The following is a 25,082-nucleotide window of genomic DNA, read 5'->3' on the forward strand; positions in this document are numbered from 1 at the left end:
TATTTCTACAGCTTTATTTCTATGCACACTAGTAGGTAGACAGTTAATATTCATGAGTTATATAAAGGGCTACTAATATTAAAAATTATTGATAAAAACATATAATAGGAATTTGAGAAATACTTTATATTGTTCCTAGCATAATGAAATTATACAATGTTTCATATATTTTTCTTCACTTCCACACCCCTGGCTGTGCAAGCAGCAACCAACAGTATATCTACACAATTACAGGAGAATCTGGAGAACTGCCAAGAAATCACATTGTTATCATGGTCTCATGAGAGTGTATTATTTGGGGTATAAATAAAAGAAACAAGTAAAAAAAGATATCTCAGAGACATGAATAGTGTTGGAAGTCTTTTATTTCTTATAGAGGAGCATCAACATGACAAAATCATCACAGCCACTATTTTATTCGTAGTGTCAACAAAGGGGTCAATTATTAGACATGAAAATGGAACTTCTTCCATCGGAAGCTTCCTTGGCACCATGTTCCTGTAAGGAAGAGGAAATGGCACACTTACAATCCTACCCCCCAGCTTATTACTATCAGGAATGTTGCTAATTACAGCCATCCTGCCGAGTGCTGTCCTCTAAGATGATGAAATTGTGTCTAAGTCATTCAGTGGTAGCTAGTGAGAGCACACAGCAGAAGGAAGGTTTCTGTGTTCTCACCTCTGTCCTTTCCACTGGTGCACACTTTGTTCTGATTATTCAATTTAAGATACTGACAATTTTCAATTTCTAATGATAATGCAACCTGTTTCTTAAACCTTTTTACCTTCAATAAAAGAATATAAGCTTAAAACCTCAGGAGTCAGCACAGTATAGCAGAAAGAAAATGGGCTCTGTAGCTAGAACCTGGGTTCAAATCTCAGTTTGGTTATTTTCAGGCTGTTCCTTAGTATCTCATTCATGGGCATGTTCCTTAGTATCTTAGCTTCAATTTCCTTATCTATAAAATGGAGATAATTATACCATATAAAGTTGTTTTTTTAATTAATAAGTAGGTTGGTATAGTATAGAGCCTTTCAGGGCTCAATAAATGTCAGTATCCTACCTTTTCAATAATTGGCTTAAAAAATTTTTTTATGTGCTTTGTGGCAATTACATACTGGTTGTGTTATACTTAAAAGAATCCAGCTTTGTATATTTGGCATTGGTTTTTGATATTTAGAAATACTGCCCAAATTCTTTCAAAAGTTAGTATTCATAGACTTTGGTAACAAAGAATCTTCCTACGAGCCAAATTACAGACTTTTTTTTTTTTTTTACTGGTGATTGTGTTGACACATTTGGGTTATTTTTTTCAAAATTCATTTGAAAATGAAAAATATTTGAAATGTCAACAGTAGGGGGCTAATTTTGAAAACACACACCAAAAAAAAAAAAAAATACCCTATTTTGAAAATACATTCACATTTTTAAAGGAAAAACTGAAAAATCCTCAGAATATGAGCCTAACACTTCACAAAAACTTTGGTATTAAATATTAGTCAAAACTTGTATTTGTCCCAGGGGTTGTAACTCTGCTATTATAAGCGATTACTTGTGTTTGCAAGTCCCCAGTGGTAATAATTAGTGTACCTGTTGACATACTATTTCTCCTGCCCCACTGTTAATGTAGGCAATTGACTTGCACATGGGGGTAATTACCATCACTGATGGAGTCTGAGATGAGCTTCCCCACCAGGCTTCTGTCAATCACTACTTTCTCCAGCTGCGGCCCAGAGAGGCTTAGGGACACCAGCACACCTGAACCAAAGAGGAGCTAAAACCCGGTAAAGAGGAAGAGTGGGAGGAAGATACACTGAGCATTAGTCTTTCAAAAATCTCTCTTCAAATGTATAAATTATACAGACATTTACACAGCATTTATGCCATGAAATTATAAAGAGTTTTTCTTCATCGAAAACAATTACTGCCATTCTGAGTAAATAGGAAAAGGTGGCTAAATGATACAACACAAGAAGTGCATTGGTCAAAGCTATGTGCAGAAACTGAGTTTAGTTCATGTTTATTAGAAGTCTAATCATCTAAACATTTAGAAAATACTCATGGAGAGATAAATGCTTTGCACTGCATTCAGAAATATAATGTGTTCTATTAGTATTTTGAAAGATTACTATTTATATCTGAAATTAAAAGACGATTTCCAAATAGTTGTTCCTAGACATTAAATATAGAAAAGATGCAACCATTACAATACAAACAGTGTATGTTACAATTTATTTGGACTTTAAACCCCACTTCTACAAATAAAGATCTTGTCAGTTTAAAATATTAAAATACATGAGGCGCCTGGGTGGCTCGGTCGGTTAAGCAGCCGACTTCGGCTCAGGTCATGATATCGCGGTCCGTGAGTTTGAGCCCTGCGTCGAGTTCTGTGCTGACAGCTCAGAGCCTGGAGCCTGTTTCAGATTCTGTGTCTCCCTCTCTCTGACCCTCCCCCGTTCATGCTTTGTCTCTCTCTGTCTCAAAAATAAATAAACGTTAAAAAAATAAAATAAAATAAAATATTAAAATACATGTAAATCAAGGCAATTAAAATAAAATGTTAAACTTTAAAATTCGTAAATAAATAATACATACCACAAACAATTTCTCAAGAAGAGATAAACACAGTAAAGTACTCAGGCTTTATCAATATCAGGGTTCACCCAACCCCCCAACAAGAGATGACTGGATATTACCATTATGATTTTATATTGCTCCTTTCCAATGGTGGCAACATAATTCATTCATCTCCAAATGTTTAAAACTTCTGAAAGGACTATGCATATGCGTATGCTTGTTATCTATGAGATTATGAAATATCAACATTGGAAGAAATTGTTTCACCTTCAAGGCAACAGACTCAAAGCAGATGAATCATGGAATAGCATATGGTATAAGAAGAAAAAAACCAATTGTCAGTAAACTAATCATGAACATGCTAGCCAAACTCAAAGACAACTATGATTTTAAACAAAACAGGGGAATTCCCCACCTACCTAGATATCATGTCCCAGCTAGAAAGGATGTTTCTGTGTCAAGACATATTTAGACATGTGTGAAAGATGAGCAGCACGAGGGACCAGGTTATTATAAAGAAAGACGACTACTTCCCCATTGCCTAACAGATTCCAGGCACAGGAATAAGAAAAGAAACTGAAGGGTCCCCCGTGACTGAATAGACTGTCCATTTAACATCAATGCCCCTATAGGGTGCAGAGGACAAGGAAGATGTAATCATATTTATTCATTTGGGAGACTAATAAGAGAAGAACATTTGTTCCAAGAATTTCAAAATATTCACAAATTAATTAATCTCTACTGAATTACATCCAGCTCTGCAATATCCCTTGATGGCAAACACTGATATTTCTCTTTGGGGAATTCCCCAATAACAACAAAGCATGTGGTCTTTATTTCTAAATTCTCCCTTCTCAAGCAGGTAATTTTAGGGTCATCTTTCATTTCTAGTTCTCCCCTATGTAACAGCTTTTTTCTCTCCCTTCCTCATTTGTTCAAAACATCTCTAAAATCTGCCGTTTTAAATGTATTTTTATCTACCAAAACCTTAACCTATACTCTTGAGCATCTCTTTTCTTAATTATTCACTGACTACTAGCTCCTTGTGGGTACTAGCTAGGCCACTTGTATCTTTGTACCTTCAATGCTTAAACAATGCCAGGCACAGAGTAAGTGCTAATTAAATGTTTGAAGAAAAAAAACATAATTAACTCATTATAGGATCTGATTATTCATAGTTAAAAAGAAACTTAGTCTAATCTTCCACTTCCATAAGTTCCTTTTCCTTCTGCAGCATTCCTTCAAGCATCAGCCTATTCTTGAATACTTCCAGTGATCAGGAGCTCATTATCTTACCACTGGACAGTTCTAATCGATTCAGAGATCACTCGGTCATTTTTTTCATTCAACAAACCTGAATGTTGATTATATGCCAAGCACTAAACTGAATTTAGTGGCTCAAAAGTTAATAAAATATTATCCTCAAAATAGATGAAATATAGGTTAATAGAGGTAGAGATATAAGAAAACAAATGTAATAAAGTGCTATTACTGGTCCTATTATAAGAGTACATACAGGGGAGACTGGGGAGACTGAGAAAAAGGTGGTGACCCTTGAGGTAAAGGCTAATAATGCCTTCTAAGAACTCCTACAGTAATCCAAGTTTTTCTTCAATAGCACACTTTCAAATACTAAAAGATAGTAGCATAGTGTTAAGCATGGACTCCGAAATCAGAATGAAATCAGCACTAGCTCTACCTCTTACTAGCTGTGTGACCTTGTGGGAGTTGCTTAACCTCTCTGTAACTTCATTACCTCATCTGAAAAGGTAATATCTACTTCATAGGAAGAGCATTAAGTAACTTTTTACAAGTAGTATTTAGAATAATGCCCGGCACATATTAATGTTTGCAATTACTATTACTATTTTTTTAAGTTTATTTATTTCGAGACGGGGTGGGGGGCAGGGGAGGGAAGAGAGCATGAGCAGGGGAGGGGCAGAGAGAGAGAATCCCTATTGCAAAACAGTGAGATCATGACCTGAGCCTATAGCAAGAGTCAGATGCTTAACCAACTGAGCCACCCAGGAGCCCCTGCAATTACTACTGTTACTGTTATTCAGCCAGTACTCATATGATGTGTGCTCATTATACTATTTGCAATCTCTGAGCACATTCTTTTGTCTTTCTGAAAATCTTGTGCCCAGATTGGACTCAATACTAGACATGGTACACTAGACTCCAGGTGAGTTATCACCAGTACAATCTTTTGTCACCTTTCCCAGTTGCTGTGGTTTCATAAAGATATTGTCTCCAAGATATTTGCAACTTCCTCCAGAAGTCTGGAATTTAATTTGCCCAAGTCTCTCAAATTTCTTGTTCCTTATTTTCTGCTCTCAGCAACATTATCGTGAACTGGTCCTCATCTCCTAACGGTAGTTGCTATTTCTATGTATGAGCATCTGCTATCTTATAAAACTAATTCTATATGACCACTTTAGTGGGATGGAGACATAAAGTACAACCTGTGAGAGTAGGTAAAAGAAGGAATTTAGGCCGGAAAGGATTCAGAGGGGAAATGTCCAGGTACAGGAAGAAAGCGTGCATATGCTACAGTACACACCACACGGAGATAGGAGCAGTGATTTGGGAATTGCGAATCCTGCCCAGTGAGTTTCAGCATTCCTTCAGAATCTTTCCTTCCAAGGACTGGCACAGCCTACTTATTCACTCATTCATTCACTCATTCATTCATTCATTCATTCCACAAATCTGTATTAGTATTTTGTATGAGCTAGGCCCTGTTCTAGATACTGAAGATGCAGCAGTGCATATAACAGACAAAACCTTTTCCCTACCTCCCCTCAGGGAGTTGCGTTCTAGTGTGGACACAGGAAATAGGCAAAACATTTTGATATAATGTCAAATAACAGCAAGAATTACAGAGAAAAATAAAGCACAGTAAGGATGGGGATTTTAGAAGAATGCTGTTTTGAGCAGAATGACTAATTAAGAAGAAGACCTGACGAGATGACATTTGAGTACAGACACAAATGAAGCGATTGAACAATATATATAAAGCGATTGAACAATATATATAAAGATTGAACAAATATAAAGATTATTTGGAGAAAAGGAGTCTGAGGCAGAGAACAGCAAATGCAAAAACTCTAAGGTCAGAATGTGCCTAGGATGACTGAAGAAAGCTAGGCCAGAGAAGCTAGAGGGAAGTGAGTGACAGTGATATTCACAGAGGATAAAATTAGAGAGGTAGTTGGGCCAGGTTAGGTCAATGAGAAATCACTCGGTTTTAAGCAGCAGAGAATTATGGTCTAATTTATGTTTTTTGTTGTTGTTGTTGTTGTTGTTGTTGTTGTTGTTTACAGCTTATGTATTTATTTTTGACAGGGGGCAGGGGAGCAGAAAGAGGGAGGTGGAGAGAGAATCCAAAGACCTGAAATCATGACCTGAGCTGAATCAAGAGTCAGAAACCTAACCATCTGAGCCACCTAGGTGCCCCTAACTTATGTTTTATAGAGGGGTCTGGCTGGGCAAGAGTATAAGCAAGGAGACCTTAGGAAGCTACTGCAAGAGAAAGAAGATGATGGCTAGGCTAAAATGGCAATGCTACAAGAAATGATATGTGGACAGATTTGAGATATATTTTAAAGGGGATCAACTAGGAATTGCTTAGGGACTGGGTGTGGCATACAAGAGAAAAACTAAAAAATGTGGGGGCTGAGCAACTGGATTTAATGAGTTACAGAACACCCAAGGAGACACTATTCAGGGGGTATCAAGAAATTGGTTTTGGACATGTTAGTTTATGGTGTCTATGGACATAAAAGTAGAGATATTGAGTAGACAATTAGAAATGAGTCTGAAGTTTAAGGTGAAGTGGGGGCTGGAGATATATATTTGGGAGTCATTTAGTCATTTAGGTAGTATTAAAAGTCATGGAACTGGACAAGCTCTTCTTAAAAAATGAGTAGAGGAACTAGAGTGCTAAGTGAAATTAGTCAGAGAAAGACAAATATCATATGACTTCACTCATACGTGTAATTTAAGTCACAAAACAGATGAACCTAAGGGAAGGGAAGCAAAAATAATATAAAAACAGGGAGGGGGACAAAACATAAGAGACTCTTAAATATAGAGAACATACTGAGGGTTGCTGGAGGGGTTGTGGGTGGGGAAATGGGCTAAATGGGCAAGAGGCATTAAGGAGGACATGCGTTGGGATGAGCACTGGGTGTTATATGTAGGGGACAAATCACTGGATTCTACTCCTGAAATCACCATCACACTATATGCTAACTGATTTGGATGTAAATTTTAAACAATTAAAAAATTAAAAAAATTTTTTTAAATTAAAAAAAAGAGTAGAGAGGTCAAATGGGTGGCACCCCAATCCACAACTTCTGGTATCTTCATAAGAAGAGGAAGAAACAATAGAGAGTTCTCTCTCTCCATGTGCACACATAGAGGAAAGGCCATATGACAACACAGTAAGAAGACAGCTGCAGGAAGAGAGGCCTTACCAGAAACCCTTACCAACCCTGACAACACCTTGGTCTTGGAATGCTAGTCTCCAGAACTGTGAGAAGAAAAAAAAAATCTGTTGTTTAATCAATCAATCAATCAATAAAAGTTGATAGAGAAAGAAGCCCAAGGTCTGAGGTTTGGGACATTCCAAACTTTAGAGTTGTTAAAAGATCAGATTAGCCCTCTTACTGAAACCTAGTTTGGGTACTCATTAGGATCAAGGTGTGTCCATCATTACCTATCTCTAAGTGTCTTGTGGCCTAGAGGTATCTCTGACACCAGATTTTGAAATAAGAAAAAGTACAGATACATTAATAAGCTAATTAATGCATTTTTATAAAACAACCTGTGGGAAAGCATAAAGTTTCCAAGTACTGGTGCCAAAGATACTCCTGGGTAGAGTAACGGAGATAACCAGAATTAGGAAAAAATAGTCTCAAGTTCAAGAAACGAATATTCCAGTTCAGACAGGAAAGTGTTTCCACCTGTTTCCCTAAAAGGTTGTTTTTAACTCACCAAAATGAAAATGGCCTTTGTAAGATTTGGCAGGACAAGATACTGTCCTATCCCACTACAAGGAGTTGCAGATTTCTGACAACTCAGAAAATGAAAGAGGACAGCAGTAAAGGGAAACCACTATCAAGCAGATAGATCTGAGCTTGGGAATAGATGTACATGATGAATCAATGAGAAGGCCCATGAGATTTCCCAAAATTGTTCCAATTTTAATGTTGTTCTTTGTGTACAACATGACTAAGGCAAAACAGGAAATGAAACTTGTCCTTTTCTCAGACACCCTCCCAGACAGGAAGTATCTTCCTTATTATTTCTGCTCAGTCCATGTTTCTTTCCATTGCCTTTTATCATTTCTCCTTCTCATTTTCTTTAATAAGCTCATACCAAAGAGCTTTTCTCTTTAAGAAACTGGGAAATGATTCCTATAATCTTTAGATGGCTCTTCAAATGATTTCTTCTAACCTTAGATTCAGTACTTAAGTGGAAATGAAAAGAAAAGGGAAAGAGAAAATTATATCAGATGATACCATTAATCAAAACAAAACATAAACAACCACAAGAACCTGAGTTTTATTCCATTCACCAGGTCAAAATATGCATCTCCTATATAATCCAAGTATATAGACAGGGATACAACAGTGAGTAAGGAAGACACATGTTAGTAGAATATATATATAAAATAAAGTAGAAGACCTCATCTCAGCATGAAGTGCAGGTTTTGGTTAGGATAGATGGCTGCTTCCTAGAAGAGAGAGTTTAATATGCCAGAGAAGAGAAAAGCAGCACACTTGGTCTCTAGTACTAAAGAACTGATATAGTATTGTGAATGAGCTATTTTGTAATAGTGATCACAAACAAGTCCATTGATTTCCATGTTCTCATTGGTTAAGAAAACTTCCCCCCATCCCAAATCCATGTGATTATTATCACATCTGAGGAGAAAATGAAAAGTAAAGTAGGCCAGGTGAGTACTAAAAAATCAACAATGAGTGACAGGTTTAATTCACAATCTGAAAATTAAGTCATGAACAGGCAGCAAAGATTGATTTTCATAATCATTAGCAGACATGTGGGAGACAGCAGGTGCTGAATACTACAATCCAGAGAGGCAACAAAGTATTAGGACCACTGGAGTGAATTCTAGGGCTGAAGCAAATATTTAAAGCATTGTAAAGCCACTCCCCTAGCGGTCCAGTAAATTGACATCACGTTGACACCTCACTCAATCCTGCCCCTAATCCAATCCATGGGATAAATTCTGGAGAAACTCTGAGAGCTATAAATAGTCAAACAATTTTACATTGGGGAACTCTAAATTGGAGTGTAGAGTCACTGATCATTTTAAGAGATAATGTGCTGGAAGAAGGATAACATGTCTTCTGTAATTTATTCCTTCATTCAGCAAACATTTGAGTATAGAGGGAAACCATACCTGACTAAACTGTTAAAGTAGAGAAACAAAAGTGAATGCAGTTAAGACAAGAACAAAAAAATCTAATTGACTCATCAAAGGAAATTGAGTTAAGAAGAAGAAACAAAAGTACAAGAAATAAACAGGTATTTTTCTGGATACAGAGTGTTAACAAAGGGGTTTCCAAATGATTTGTGTGGTGTAATTCAATATATGAAATAGATACATGCCTAGAAGTTTGCTTAAGTCTATTTCAATCATAAGAAATCTCATTTTCTTACTTATTACAAGTAATGTTACTTTTTTTTAAGTTTATTTATTTATTTGGGGAGGGGGGTGGGGGACAGAGAGAGGGAGAGAGAGAATCCCAAGTTGGCTCTGCACTGTAGGCACAGAGCCCAACATGGGGCTTGTTCCCACAAACCATGAGATCATGACCTGAGCCAGATCAAGAGTCAGACACTTAACCGAATGAGCCACCCAGCACCCCAGCAATGCTATTTTAATCTCTAATGTAATTTTCAATCCACCTCTTTTATATTTATATATAATAATTACATAAAAGTGATCATTCCTAGAAAATATAATCATGGTGAAATTCACACACACACACACACACACACACACACACACACACACACACACACAGGTACAAAGGTAAATACCCTATTTGCCAGTAGTTTTAAAGGTCAAAAGGGATAAAAGCAGTGGTAAGAAGTGAATAGGAAGACATACCAGATAGCACACTACTTTTGTACAAAATATTATAATTTACAGAGTACTTTTGGATACATTCTAATGCATGTAAAATGCCAGTACAACTCTGGTACATAAAAAGAACACAAGTTAAAAAATAATAGTAACAAGGTTAATCTTCATATTAATTCACAATCAGGAGGGTTAAGCAACTAATGAAAGGTCTCATAATTAGTAAGAAAGTAGAGACCAAGACATAGGACAAATCCAATGTTTTTTCTCACACCACTGAGGAACTAACATCCTTAAGCCTCACTTCTCAGTTGACTTCCATGTAATATCCACCAAGACATAGGACAAATCCAATGTTTTTTCTCACACCACTGAGGAACTAACATCCTTAAGCCTCACTTCTCAGTTGACTTCCATGTAATATCCCATCTGGTTTTCCTCTCTAGCTCTTTCTACTCTAAACCAGCCTCCCTCTATACCAGAGGTTCTCAGCTAGGGGTGATTTTGGTTATCAGGGGACATTTGGCAATCAATGTGTGGACGCACTGTAGTTGTCACAAGATGTTTATGTGAGTCACTTCCACAGGGGCTCACCTGAAGAAAGTTCTCATAAATGAGTTGCTGTGGAGGCAAAGGTGTTTTTCCCTACCTCCACCAAGCAGATCAGGAGGATCTTCAAATTCTAATCAACACTTTCCACACATAAAGAAAGGGCGATGAATGAAGACCTGGTCAGATATCTTAAATGGAGCAGTGAGCAGTGCACAGTTCATATCAGGAGCCTGGAGGAAGCCTGTTCTGTATGTTCCTAACCATGTTCAAGGCAATGAGTGATGACTCATGCCAGCTGTCAAGATAGAAAGAGCCGCAGGGCAAGTCAGAGAGCTACCATAGCTAGATAGAAATATCCTGTAAGAACACCTCCTTGCTTTTGTTCTAATTCTCAGCTCACCAATCAGCTTTCTTATCTATAATTTAGTCTCTTGAGTAATTCATCCATCAGGTGGGAATGCCCCAAGCAAATGAACAAAATCTATGATAACAGATATTTCTGACACTATAAATTAATAAACTGCCATGCAGTTAATAAATCAGTTGCTTCTGAGTCTGGTTATTGTGAATGTTGTTAGTACAAGAAAACGAATGGAGATAACATAGAAGATAGATAAGTTTAATTAATCATAAGTTTTCTGCCCAAGTCTACGATACATTGTTGAAGTGGGGAGGGCAGAATTTTTAAAACTTACAGACCTACATGAATAGCAAGAGCCCATTTTATTAGAAAAAAGCAGTGTGGTATGTGTATATATACGTATTTGGAAATTATCTGCATAAATACAAGAAAATGTCAGAAAAAATATGCCCCAAACTGTTGACACTAGGTACCTCAAAGAGGTGAAATTAGGAGCTGGAGGCATGAATTTTATCTTCTAGCCTTATAGATTTCTTAAAAATTGGGATTACGGATGGATTTTTAAGTTTTTATATGTCTTTGGTATTTTTCTATAAAACTTTTCAAAAACAAAGAAGCAGCTCTTAAAATATCTGGCCACAAATAAATTTATTTATTTATGGTTTTAAAGAGATACTTTTATGCCAGAAAATGTGTTTCTAAGAAGTCTGAATTTAATTCATACTGAGGGGCGCCTGGGTGGCTCCATTGGTTGAGTGTCTGACTTCAGTCCAGGTCATGATCTCACAGTTCATGAGTTTGAGCCCTACGTCGGGCTCTGTGCTGACATGACAGCTCAGAGCCTGGAGCCTGCTTCGGATTCTGTGTCTCTGTCTCTCGCTGCCCCTCCCCCACCTTCAAAAATAAATAAGCATTATAAAAATTTTTTAAAAATCATACTGGAAATGAACTACAATATGGATCCTTACTAAAAGGATCAAATAGAAAACTGGACTGAGTCCCTCTCCTCAGCAATTTCACTTATTAAAAAAAATTTAAAACACTCTTTGTTCTTATGTTACCTTATTAAATTGTTCATCCATATCCAATTTTTTTACTTACTAAAAAGATTATCACTGTAAAGTATGGTAGATACAAATTATGGATTATTATGCACCTACTAAAAACAAGGAGATAGATGTAGATCGCTGACAGGTTATACACGTGAAGCAAGTTACAGAACAATATCTACAGAGTAATTCCACCTATTTTAAAAACATGCATATGCATACATATACACAGATGAGTGTTTGTAAACACAGAAGGACATAAACCAAACTGCAAACTGATTACCATGGAGAGGGGAATGAGTTTGGGGTTGGGGAGGTACTTTTAATTTGTATTATACATCTATTTTTATTGTATGCCATTTTACAGTGATAAGGAGCCATTTTAATTATTTTAAATTTTACTTGTTTTTTATTCATTTATTAATTTATTTTTCTAAGTAGGCTCCATGCCCAACATGGGGCCTGTACTTATGACCCTGAGATCAAGAGCTGCAGGCTCTACCAACTGAGCCAGCAAGGCACCCCTAATTATTTTAAATTTTAAAACATTAAAAGTGGGAATAAAGGTCACCACTAAATATTTTTTCAGTTCCCTTAGTTTGAATTTACCATTTTTAATTGCTCACCTTCACTGAACAGATCTCAAATTCACCAATATTCTGCCGATTTTCTTCAATTTCTCTAACATCTACCGTTTCTAATCTAACTCCTTGTCTATTCTCTTTTACTAGGACCATACTCAACAGCTGCCCTTGACACCTTCTACTTTTCCTTCCCTGTAATAAAATACTAATATAGCATAAATCTAAAAGAGCATTTCCCAAAGCAGAGTCTGTAAAATACGAATCTTTGAAAATGTTCCAGAAAAGCTTGAAAATTTTGTGTATAAGTCAACCTCATGAAGACCGGCAACAGCACTTCCCGAGTTAATTTAAACACACACATACACACATTCACCCTTAATATGTTGTCAGATACCTTACTAATTTAAAATTTTGGAGTAATTATTCTGGGTTAAGCATAGGAGAGATTTCTTAGGATTTGTATTGTTAAATTGTTACTACTTCTACTTTTTGGCTGAGTTAGAAATATAAAACCGGGGCGCCTGGGTGGCGCAGTCGGTTAAGCGTCCGACTTCAGCCAGGTCACGATCTCGCGGTCCGTGAGTTCGAGCCCCGCGTCAGGCTCTGGGCTGATGGCTCAGAGCCTGGAGCCTGTTTCCGATTCTGTGTCTCCCTCTCTCTCTGCCCCTCCCCCGTTCATGCTCTGTCTCTCTCTGTCCCAAAAATAAATAAACGTTGAAAAAAATAAATAAATAAATAAACTTTTAAAAAAATTTAAAAAATTAAGTAAAAACTAAAAATCAGGTCTGTGACAGAAACCAAGCATATTTTATATATATATGTGTGTGTGTGTGTGTGTGTGTGTGTGTGTGTGTGTGTATACATATATATATATACATATGTGTGTGTATATATATATATATATATATATATAAACTCAATTCTTATAATAAACGTATGAGTTTTTAATCTTCATTTTATAGTTAAATAAACTCTGGCACAGAGAGGTAAAGTAACTTCCCAAAGTCACACAGCTAGTAAAGCCAAGATTTGATGCCAAGAAGAATGAAGCGGTTTGTGCTTTCCATCACTACGCTACATATGAGCGAAATGACAATCATGTGGGGTCCTAAGAAGGCCAGATGGCATGGGATCCAAAATCTAGGCCAGAGGCTCCCAAACTTTCTCAGTTCATGGCACCCTATGTGTCTCAGTAGTCATATGGTACTCCTAGGCCAAAAGAAATACCAGCAATTCCATTTAATAAAGCGATTCAAACAACTTAAGTATTTATGTCCCAAAAACTTAGTAGCCATTTGAAAACATAATATACAGAGATTGAAACAAAACAATTAATTCCTAATAACCACAATTACTAATAGGATGTGTATACTAACAGAAGTTGGGCACTACACAACTTCTCAAACCTTGAAATCAGATTGGAAACCCTCACACTCGCTCCTGTTCTATGTGAACTGTTGTGTGGTACGTGCTTTTTATCACAGCAAGTCCTGAAAAGCTGCCTTCATATAGCTAGGACATCCTAAAAGGAATGTGGCGCAATCTCATGTTGAGACCCTGCACTACCTGGAGCTACTTGTTCGTATAGTGTCTGACAGAAGTCTTGTGTTTTCTGTGAAATTCTTAAATATCCTGCAGGACTCCTGTGAATTCACTGCAGTCCCTAGGATGCCTCAGTGCAGTCTGAGAGCTATGATTGCCGTCAAAGTCATAGAAGCAGAGAGGCTGGGCCTTCAAGAGGAGTAGGGACTGTTCCTCTATTATGGCAGAAGGATGAGTACAGATATAAGGACATTTGTTTACTTAGCACGCGGTGACAACTTTGATCTCACAGTTCAACCTAGGCTTCTACTTAGATCAAGGTGACCACCAAATGGTAGGTACTTCCCTGTGAAGAGCTACTGTGAATATTTTATATGTAACACTATTTTATAAGAGGCATAGCTATAACTGCTTTTCATTTCATTGTCATTTAAGCAGTATTTGTGCTAACCTAATAGTTTTACTTTACTTTTAAAAAAAAATTTTTTTTAATGTTTATTCATTTTTTGAGAGAGAGACAGAGCACAAGCTAGGGGAGGGACAGAGAGAGAGAGAGACACAGAATCCAAAGCAGGCTCCAGGCTCTGAGCTGCTGGCACAGAGCCTGACACGGGGCTCAAACCTATGAACCACGAGATCATGACCTGGCCGAAGTCGGAGGCTTAACCGACAAAGCCACCCAGGTGCCCCTTTAACTTTATCTTTAAGTTAAGAGGTATAAATTACAACTTGGCAAAGGCATTTGATGCATTTTCTCTATCAGCTACACTGTCATATATATAACATTAATATTCTCAAATATCATGAATGTCCAGTTGCTATGTTCTGAAACCCAACCTTAGATGCTTGGTTTATACACGTACTTTTCTAACTGGTACATTTCAACTTGTGCATCTAAAGTTCTAAATTTGAAACATATTTTAAGTTTTTATATAAAATCTCAGTATAAGCATTCAAATATAATGCAGTAAATGTCTTCTCATTTGCTAGCAATGGAAGTAAAACTTTATTTTCCCTTTAAAAAGTAGATAAATGTTTGGCATGTGTTTGTTTCTATTTTGTTAAATATGAAAATCAACAAGAGACAGATAATTCAGATTTTGGAATTTGTTTAGCATTACATATATTTATTATTAACTAGAACTAAATATATGAGGGAAATTCATAGTCCTGACCTAGTTTCCTTTGGGGCAAAATACCCTGAAGCTTCCAAAACATTGTTAGACATGAATGCCAAGGGTGGAGGCAGGGAAATTACAAGTTTCTTTAAAGCAATGTTTTAAAATGAAAACAATTAATAAAAGAGAAGAAAGAACTATTTATGAAAATAACAGAAGAAAATGTTCATTGATGATACAAAGATACATTATTATTAAGATCAAAATTTTCTTTGTATCATAACCATGTTCTAAAACTGGGTTCATTCATACCTTACTATATTTTTAAGAGTAAATAATTACTGTATCTATGAATTACTGCAGGTCATCAAACTTTGGATTGAGGGAGTCAAGACACAATGTAAGTTTTCTTTCTGTTTTTCCTGGAAAGGAATTAATTTTTTGCCTAAGAAAGAATTATTAAGGCATGATATTAAACTGACTAGCTGGACATTAACACTCAGGTACAGTGTTCTATATGTGCAAATATCCAGACATATGTTCTTATTTTTAACATAAATCTTTGTGGGTGTGATGGCCTTGGATATACAGCCCTCAGGGCTCCTTCAGGAGCAATGGAGGCTGGAAACTCGAGTCACAGTTGACTGACAAAAGCTACACTTGGCCTAGGTGGCTACTAGCCAGCGTCTGAGCATGGTTGGGTGCTAGTTCTACAAGGGACTCCTCTAATGAGGAACTTTGGCTCACGGACTCCCCATTTAGCTTGGCTGAAACTTTCTCAGGACCATGCTGTAGCCTGAGGCTCTTTATACCCATTCTTCTCTCACTCCTTTTCCTTTCACAGGGTTCAGATCCGCATCCCAGTCAACAGATTCTTCCCACCTACTTTTCTCCCTTCCTCCTTTATCTTTCACATCTCCCCCATAAACCTCTTGCATTCCTAGTACATCTTCTTTTAATCTTGAATTATTTTTTAAGTGATCTCTATGCCCAATGTGGGGCTCAAACTCATAACCCCGAGATCAAGAGTCACATGTTCTACTGATTCTACTGACTGAGCCAGTCAGGCGCCCTCTTAGTATAGCTTGACATCTGCTTCTCAGAAGCACTATGGGTATGCTTTTAAAAGATTTAAATTAAAGAAATACATGTATAAATTATTAAAATGTCGAAGAACACCTGGAATTAAAACAACTGTTTACTGGGGCACCTGGGTGACTCAGTCAGTTGAGCATCTGACTGGATTTCAGCTCAGGTCATGATCCCAGGGTCATGGGATAGAGCGCTGCGTCAGCTGTGCACTGAGCATGAGCCTGCTTAGGATTCTCATTCTCTCTCTCTCCCTCTGCCGCTCTCCCCCCATTCGCATGCTCTCTCTAAAATAAAAACAAAAACCAAAAACTGTTTACTGCCTAATCCCACCAGAGCCTCTCATCCCATTTGCAAATGGGACCATTTTTAACTCTTATAGTAGCTCCTTCTGGTCCTATGCCCACATTTCTAAACAAGTTTTGTCACTTAGAATCGCATTCAGATGCATGTAACAAAAACCAAAAAAAAAAAAAAAAAAAAAAAAAATCATCACTTAATGGAATGGATTAGTTTTTCCTCATAGAACCAGAAATCTGCAGTTAGGCAGTCCATGGCTGATAAGGCAGGTCCATGATATCCATCAGGTACCAGGCACCTACTTTCCATCTCTCCCCCTTTATTAAGTGGCTTTTTGTCAACATTATTCCAGCAATCAATTCTCCCCTTTCCCTGCATCAATTCTTCCCTTTATTGGATCACTTCCATTAGCATACCAACAGAAACAGAGGTTATTTCTCCTGTCTGAAAAAAGAAATAACAACCTCTTTTGATTACACTTCTCCCTCAAGCTCCTGCCCCATTTCTCCTTTTTTCTTTGTAACATACCCCTTCTTACATTGTTAATTCCTAATTTCTCCCCTCCCATTTTCTCTTAAGTGTATTCCAGTCAGGCTCCTGCCCACATCATCTACTGAAACTGCTCTTATGCAAGTCACTGATGACCTCCATGCTACTCCATCCAATGGTCCCTCTGAGGCATCTTGTTACTGGTTTCTTATATAATAGTAACACTTCACTTTCTTCTTGGAACCTAGTTTCCAGGATACCACACTCCCTTCAATGTGCTCTGTCTACTCCTTTTAATCTCCTTGATCCATCTTTCCCTTTTTCTATCTCCAATCCCCAAATGCTGGAGAATTCCAGAACTCAGCCCTTTGGCCTCCTCTAGTTCTCTATGTACACTCACTCCCCTGGAGATCTTTACCAATCTCTTGGCTTTAATACCATCTGGTGGCTGCCTCCCAATTTTCTCTCTCCAGCCCAGATTTTTCTCTAAACTACAGACTACTATAATTAACTACTGGACTTCTCCACTTGAATATCTAACGGCCTTTCAAACACTGATGTCCAAAACTGAGCTCCTGATATTTCCCTCAAAAATGTCTCTTTGGAATCTCCCTCATCTCAGTAAATGGCAACTCCATTCTTCTATCTCCCATATTTGATCCATTAGCAAATTCTGATGGCTCAAAACTCAAAATATACCCAGGATCTGGCCACTTCTCACATCACAATCACTATCATCCAGTCCAAGCCACCATTATTTACCTGGACTATGACAACAGACTTCTAATTCATCTCCCTGATTCTACCTTCACTCCCTTCAATTTGTTCCCTTCATAATATCCAGAGTGATCCAGCTGAAAAGTGAATTAGATCAGGTTCTTCCTCTGCGCAAAAATCCTTCAAGGGTTTCCCATCTCACTTAGAGTAAAAGTTAAGTCCTAACAAAGGCCTAGAAGGTTCTATATAACTAGTGTCTAATTGCCTCTCAATTCCTACTACTCTTCTCCTTGCTCGTTCCATTCTAGTCACCTTGACCTTTTGCTGTTCTTTAAACATGCCAGGTATACTCCCATCTCAGGCTGCTATTCCCTCGACCTGGAAACATCTTCTCCAGCTGTCTTCCATTGCTTACTCCTGCATGTCTTAATCACATAATATTGCAGTGAGGCCTTTCTTGGTCACCAAATATCAGGCCCATCATGCACTACCATCCCCCACACATATCTCCTATCTTTCTTGCATTATTTTTCCCTAACAGTTTTCACTTTCTTACATACTCTATATTGTACTTATTAATATTTTCATGACTATTTCCCTACTGGAAATGTAAACTGCAGGAGAACAGAAATATTGGTCATTTTTGTCTGTTTTGTTCACTGGTATCCCCAGCACTGAGAATACTATTGGGCATATGGTAGATACAAAATATATATATATTTTGTACTTGAGTGAAAAAAAAATGGTCAAAAGCAGACCCCTGCCCCTCAGGCATATCTCAGATCCAGACTAGAAGAAATCCAAGAACAGAAGCTGAAAAGGCACCTCACAATTGAGTCTGGCCCCTTTAATAAGCTTTCATGTAGATCCTACTGGTGACCTCTGCTTACTTTGGCCAGAGCTACTTCATATGGCCACCTCCAACTTCATGGGGAACAGGGTAACTGAGTACTTTAAACTGGTCACATTGCCACTGGGAACAACAGTGTCTGTTCATAAAGAAAAATAGATATTAGGCAAGCAATTAGCAATGTCTTCCATATGTTATTTCTTTATTTAGTCACTACCTATTGATTGCTTATTATCATGAATCAAGATTTAATTCCCTTGTATCTTTTATCTCTTATCCATTATTCTTTAAAATTTTATACCAGATCAGATATTAGATTTATCAGTTCCTTTTCTTCCCTCATTCCAAGATTCCTAGTAGAACCTTCTGTCCCCTGCCCCAATTTGGAATAGTTGCTCTCTAGGTCTAAGGCACAGTTATCATTCTAAAGATTACTCTTCACTTCTTTTTTTTTTTTCTTTTTTAAGTTTATTTATTTATTTATTTTGAGAGAGAATGCAAGTGGGGTAGGCGCAGAGAGAAGGGGGAGAGAGAGAACTCCAAGCAGGCCCCACACTGTCAGCACAGAGCCCTATGTGGGGCTCGAACCCATGAACCATGAGATCATTTCCTGAGCCGAAATCAAGAGCCGGCTGCTAAACTGACTGAGCCGCCCAGGGACCCTCTCTTCACTTCTTTCTTATGTAAGATCTTCTGTTTCCTAAGAAGTCTTGTTTCTTGGTTTGTTCTGTTGCTTTAGAATAGCACACCTTCCAATAACTTCCTGAGAAAAGTACCCGGTAGGTAAATTTTTTTGAGAGCTAACAAGTCTGAAAATGTCCCTGCTTGAAAGACAATTTAGAATTCTACACATAGAACTCTAGGCTAAAAATCTCTTCCCTTCACAAATTTGAAAGCATCGTCCCACTGTTTTGTCTTTGTGTTGTTGTTGGGAAGTCTGATTCCCATTCCTCTGTACGTATCTTATTTTCTTTTCTCCTCTGAAAGCTTTCTGGATCTTCTCTTCATCTTTGGTTTTCTAAAATTCACAAAATAGGCCTCTAATATTGATCTTTTTTCAGTCACTGAGTTCTTTCACACTGGAAATAAGCACCTTCCAGTTCTTGGAATTTTTCTTCTATCATTTTTTTGTTTCTTCCCTCCTGTTTCCTGTTAATTATTTACATATTAAACCTTCCGGCCTAATACCCTAATTTCCTTATCTTCTATTGCCTACTGTTCACCAAAATGTCCTTTTGTCATTGTGGTCTGTGCTAGAGAGACATTTCAACTTAATCTTTCAATCCTTCTAGTATTTTTTTCTATTTATGCTGTCATATTTTGTTTAATTAATGTTTATTTTTGAGAGAGTGCATGCAAGCAGGGGAAGGGCAGAGAGAGAGGTAAAGAGGGAGAGAGAGAATCCCAAACAAGCTCTACACTGCCTGACGCAGGGCTCCATCTCACAAACTGTGAGATCATGACTTGAGCTGAAATCAAGAGTCAGACACTCAACCGACTAGACCACCCAGGTGCCCCTGCTGTCATATTTTTAGTTCCCAAGAGCTCCTTCCCCTTTTCCCAAACATCCCTTTCTTAAAAATAGCTTCCTATTCTTGTTTCAAAGATGCAACATCTCCTCTTACATCTCTGTGGGGATTAATTTTAAATCCCCAAATTTACTTCTGTTTATTGCATTGTCCCTGATTCTTTATCTTTTGTTTGTTTTAGACTCAGACTCCTAGATCTTAGATTTACAGATGGAGAATTCCCTCAAAAGCATCATAATCTGTAGCTCTCTGGTTATATTTAAAAGTAAATCTCGGGGCGCCTGGGTGGCGCAGTCGGTTAAGCGTCCGACTTCAGCCAGGTCACGATCTTGCGGTCCGTGAGTTCGAGCCCCGCGTCGGGCTCTGGGCTGATGGCTCAGAGCCTGGAGCCTGTTTCCGATTCTGTGTCTCCCTCTCTCTCTGCCCTTCCCCCGTTCATGCTCTGCCTCTCTCTGTCCCAAAAATAAATAAACGTTGAAAAAAAAAATTAAAAGTAAATCTCTTTAAAAATTTATTGGGAGCTTGTTATGCAATGGCAGGTTTATTAACTTATAACTCCACTGTAAGGAGATTGGTTGGCACACCTACCTTTTCAAAGGAAACTACCAAATTTGTTACTTGTATCCTTTGCTCTGGGCCAGCAGGGGAGGGGAGGGAGGGAAGGAAAATATATTTTTTTCAGAGAAGGATCCTTTAAACAGGTTACACAGAGACATATACCTAGCTGCTAAAGAGGGGAAAGAGCTGAGGAAGATCTCATCATTCCAGATATAGACTCTCACTTAATCCCCTTATTCTCAGTCTAGCCACCTCACTTCTACTGAGTATTGTGCTTAGCATCTTCAAGTCCAGAAACCCCTTGGCATGGTGCTTCCAGAAAATAATTATCCCATCTCATTTGTTCCTTATACGGTCCGCCTCTAATTTTCCTGTTTTATCCTACATCTCACTCCCAGGCTAATCTCTATGCCTTCTCTCTAAACTCTTACTATCTTTTTACTAAACTTTACTTTCCTCTAAACTTTTACTATCTTTTTTTTTTTTTTTTTTTTTTTATTTTTTTTTTTTTTATTAAAATTTTTTTTTTTCAACGTTTATTTATTTTTGGGACAGAGAGAGACAGAGCATGAGCGGGGGAGGGGCAGAGAGAGAGGGAGACACAGAATCGGAAACAGGCTCCAGGCTCCGAGCCATCAGCCCAGAGCCCGACGCGGGGCTTGAACCCACGGACCGCGAGATCGTGACCTGGCTGAAGTCGGACGCTTAACCGACTGCGCCACCCAGGCGCCCCTTTACTATCTTTTTACTTGGTATCCTACAACTTAGCACTCATCAGTGTCTTAGTGATTTCATGTGTCTATATTCCTTGACTAGGTTATACTGAGGACTCAGCCCACATCTTACACTTCCTTAGTGCATCCCATATGGTGGCAGTCAATAAATATTGTGTGATAAGTTTTATATAAGTAATATGCTGTTTCTAATAGTTGTAATTTAAAGTCATCATGGTTTGCCAACTGTTATTTTATGAGAAAACCAAACTGATTTTCATACAATCGGATGAAAGGAAAGATCAGGTAATGATGCTATCAATTCTATAACTGAGAAAATTATGATAAAATGAGTTCCATAAACTCACAATCTATCTGTGATAGGTTTAGAAAATAATTTGTATTTTTACATAGCATGCCAAGTAATTCATTACAAGAACTAAAAAAAGAAAATTATCTTTTCTTGGCATTTTAAAATTGTACCTGGAAATGCAGAACTGCTATAGAAAGAAATCAGGGTAGAGCTGACTATATTGTATATTTTTGTAGTTGATTGTACATACACGATTCAAATAATTTAATCTAAAATCAACATGTGTGAGTTTACATCTATCTTAATAACACTGCTTTTAAATAATTATGCAATAACCTGCAAATATGAATGTGACTTGACTCACAATAATTTAAAGAACTGAAAAATTCCACCATAGTGGTACACAATTTAATAGTCACTCAATGCTGAAACTATCATTCCCTTTGTAAAATATTTGTAAAATGAACAGTTTGTAAAACAGTTTAAGAAATTCAAAGCTGGAGGGGCACTTGGGTGGCTCAGACAGTTAAGTGTCTGACTTCGGCTGAGGTCATGATCTCACGGTTCGTGAGTTTGAGGCCCGTGTTGGGCTCTGTGCTGACAGCCCAGGGCCTAGAGCCTGCTTTGGATTCTGTGTCTCCCTCTCTCCCTCTGCCCCTGCCCGACTCATGGTCTGTCTCTCTCTCTCTAAAATAAACATTAAATTTTTTTTTTAAAAAAGAAAAATTCAAAGCTGGAAATTATTAAACACGTTCTTAAAATAAAATGATTTTAGAAGACAGCCCCCAAAAAAGAGAGAGAAATATTTTGATAGCCAGTAAAACTAAAACTATAAATTACATCTCATACTTTTAAATGCATTTCAAACTAGGAATAGGCCTAGTTTGAAAAACAAACTTTAAAAAACAATTTTCCTACAGACATATATATAGGTAAGTCTTGATTTATAAACCGATTTGAATTTGCAAGTGGAGGGAATTATTTTTAAATGGTACAATTTACAGGTCACTGGATCAACAACATGAACTAAGTGTTGGTTTTTATGACAACTATAAAATCTCATTATTCAATAGAGGGGAAAATCCAAGCTCAAACTGTATCCTCTGAAATACTTTATGTTTCTGTAGTTGCCTTGCTAATCTCCAAACAATTGGACCTTCTGAAGAAATAAGGATCCCTTAAAAAGAAGAAAACCAAGATAAATTCTATAAGTCTTAAATTTGCCATTTTGGGGGGTAAAAAATTTATATCAGTTGAGGTGTGGCCACAGTCAAAGACTGAGAGTTCAACTTTATTAACACCAAGGTATTGAGGGAGTTTTTTCATCCCTTCTTTAAGAATATGTCGTGGTCAACTGTTGCCATCTTAGGGCTAAATATATGGAGAAAACTACTAATAGAAATTTAAGCACATGTTATCTTTAGAGCCGCCACACTGGATAATACACAAAAAGGAGGACCCTAGAGTAGCTTGGGGAGCACTGATTTTGCAACTAATAAAAGGTTAAGAGGATCCTTTTAAAAATTTAGCTTGAACACAAAATTTTTAACTTACTGTAATATAAGAGATCTTTAGGATAACACACATACACATATTTTTAGAAGACTTAGCTCACAGTCTTGTTTAGAAACTGAGGAAGATGACAGATAATGTTAGGAGATCTCTCAAAGGCCCTAAAGATGTGGGGACCAATCTGGACTAGTGGGCAGGGTGGAGGTCAAGTTATCTTACTAAAATAGATCATCATATCAAGAATGTGCTGGTATTAAAAGGACTATTATAACTTATCAATCACACAAATAAACCACAAAATATGACAGAACATAAAGAAGGATAAATTCCATTGGAAATATTAAAAGTGACTCATTGGTACAACAGCCTCAGAAACCACTATTGTCAGTTTGATGTAAATTACAAAAGTTTATATATATTCTATCATGAAAATTCCTTTTCTGCATTGAATTAATTCAATAGTGAGGGGTGTCCTTCTCCTGATTCCACCTATATACAAAACACACAAAGTTGCTTAAAAATTAAAATGCAATAACGTCTATTTAAAAAGGATTGCCTATTGGGATGCCTCACTGCATATTTTAAGATGCCTGACATGTTCCAACTTACCCTGTGCGATGGTAAGGGTGAGGCCACAAGACACACCTCTTACTATAGGTAGTAGGCTTGCCCTCCAGTCAAATAATTTTGAGCCTGCTTTTAAGGTGAGTAATGGCATTGAGAAGCACAATTTGAGTTGTATTAAGTTTAAAACTTTCTGGAGCATATTTTGTATTCAAGTCTTAAAGTCTGATTAAAAGTTTAGTGAAAACGAATTATGAGTTTTTACGTAATTTCACCCTTTGAATACATTCCTAAATCAAATTTAAAAAGTATTATGCTTCTAATAATATTAATTGAGCCTAGCAAATATGCTCTGGAAAATAATAATTCATGCCATTTGAGGAGGTAACTAAATAGTTACCTTCATGAATAAAAGTAGACTAGTTTAAACAAAAAATGAGGAAAAACTAGACTCCACTGAAATGATAGCCCATATTCAAATATTCAGTTAAGATATGTTCCTAATAACCATAAATTCAATGTTGTAGATTTATGGATACAGCCATGGGCCTAAACCTCAAACAAGAGTAGTCAGACCTAAAATAAATCACATTATAAACAAGTCAGTATTTAAATCCATACAGGATATTCAATTCCATAAAAGTTATAATTAGTAGTAGTACTCATGTAACTTCAATTACATGTATGAGAATATAACTTAATGATTCTTTTAATCATAAACAAGTCTAATTTTTCTAGGCAACTAGTATTTCTTAAGTGTATAAACAAAGTTGAGGAATTTGTCCATTATTTTGTGATCCAAGGTCAACTAATTATTATGTCCTGAATCTAGACCCATTCAAGATGTAGCTCCTGTTGTCTAGGCCCAAACTGTGCTAACAGAACTTTCTGTAATGGAAATGTTCTGTATCTATATTGTCCATATGATATATGCGGCTACTGAGCACTTAAAATATGGGTAGTGCAACTTTAATTTAATTCTAATTAGTTTCAATTTATTTTTATTTATTTATTTTTTTAAATTTTTTTTTTTTAACATTTATTTATTTTTGAGACAGAGACAGAGCATGAACAGGGGAGGGGCAGAGAGAGAGGGAGACACAGAATCTGAAACAGGCTCCAGGCTCTGAGCTGTCAGCACAGAGCCCGACGCGGAGCTTGAACTCACTGACCATGAGATCATGACCTGAGCCAAAGTCGGACGCTTAACCGCCCGAGCCACCCAGGCGCCCCTCAATTTATTTTTAAATAGCCACAGTAACTGGTAGCTATGATATTAAACAGCACAACTTAGAGGGTTCAAAAAATAAGAGCAAATGTCTTGTTATGTTAGGTCTAACTCCAGTCCACTTGTTGACTTCCATAAGCATCGTACTCACAAATGCCTGCTAGAGTGATAGGCCAAAAAACCTTCTGCCCTATGGTTTTATCTTCATTCAAAAATATGATTAAATCTATGCCAGTAAACACCTAATATGACATTCAGACAAATCCAAACAAAATATACCATCCAAAAAGATTTTTATTAGCATTTATAGTGTCAGT

At 37.2% G+C, this 25,082-nt stretch overlaps 1 protein-coding gene across 5 annotated transcripts in view; it reads right to left on the minus strand.

The window, feature by feature from the left end:
• WDPCP (WD repeat containing planar cell polarity effector) overlaps positions 1-25,082 on the minus strand; it is a 381,390-nt gene that overhangs the window by 261,936 nt on the left and 94,372 nt on the right. For 4 of the 5 annotated variants that reach the window (XM_047852290.1, XM_047852288.1, XM_047852289.1 and 1 more), the window contains exon 7: positions 1,660-1,774. The exons of the other annotated variant lie outside the window; for it this stretch is intronic. In XM_047852290.1, coding sequence (XP_047708246.1) covers positions 1,660-1,774 — 115 coding nt within the window. The remainder of the gene's footprint in view (positions 1-1,659; positions 1,775-25,082) is intronic. 5 annotated transcript variants of the gene reach the window in all.

The sequence above is a fragment of the Prionailurus viverrinus genome, chromosome A3 (genome assembly GCF_022837055.1).
Source record: "Prionailurus viverrinus isolate Anna chromosome A3, UM_Priviv_1.0, whole genome shotgun sequence".
In the NCBI taxonomy this organism is placed as follows: domain Eukaryota; kingdom Metazoa; phylum Chordata; class Mammalia; order Carnivora; family Felidae; genus Prionailurus; species Prionailurus viverrinus.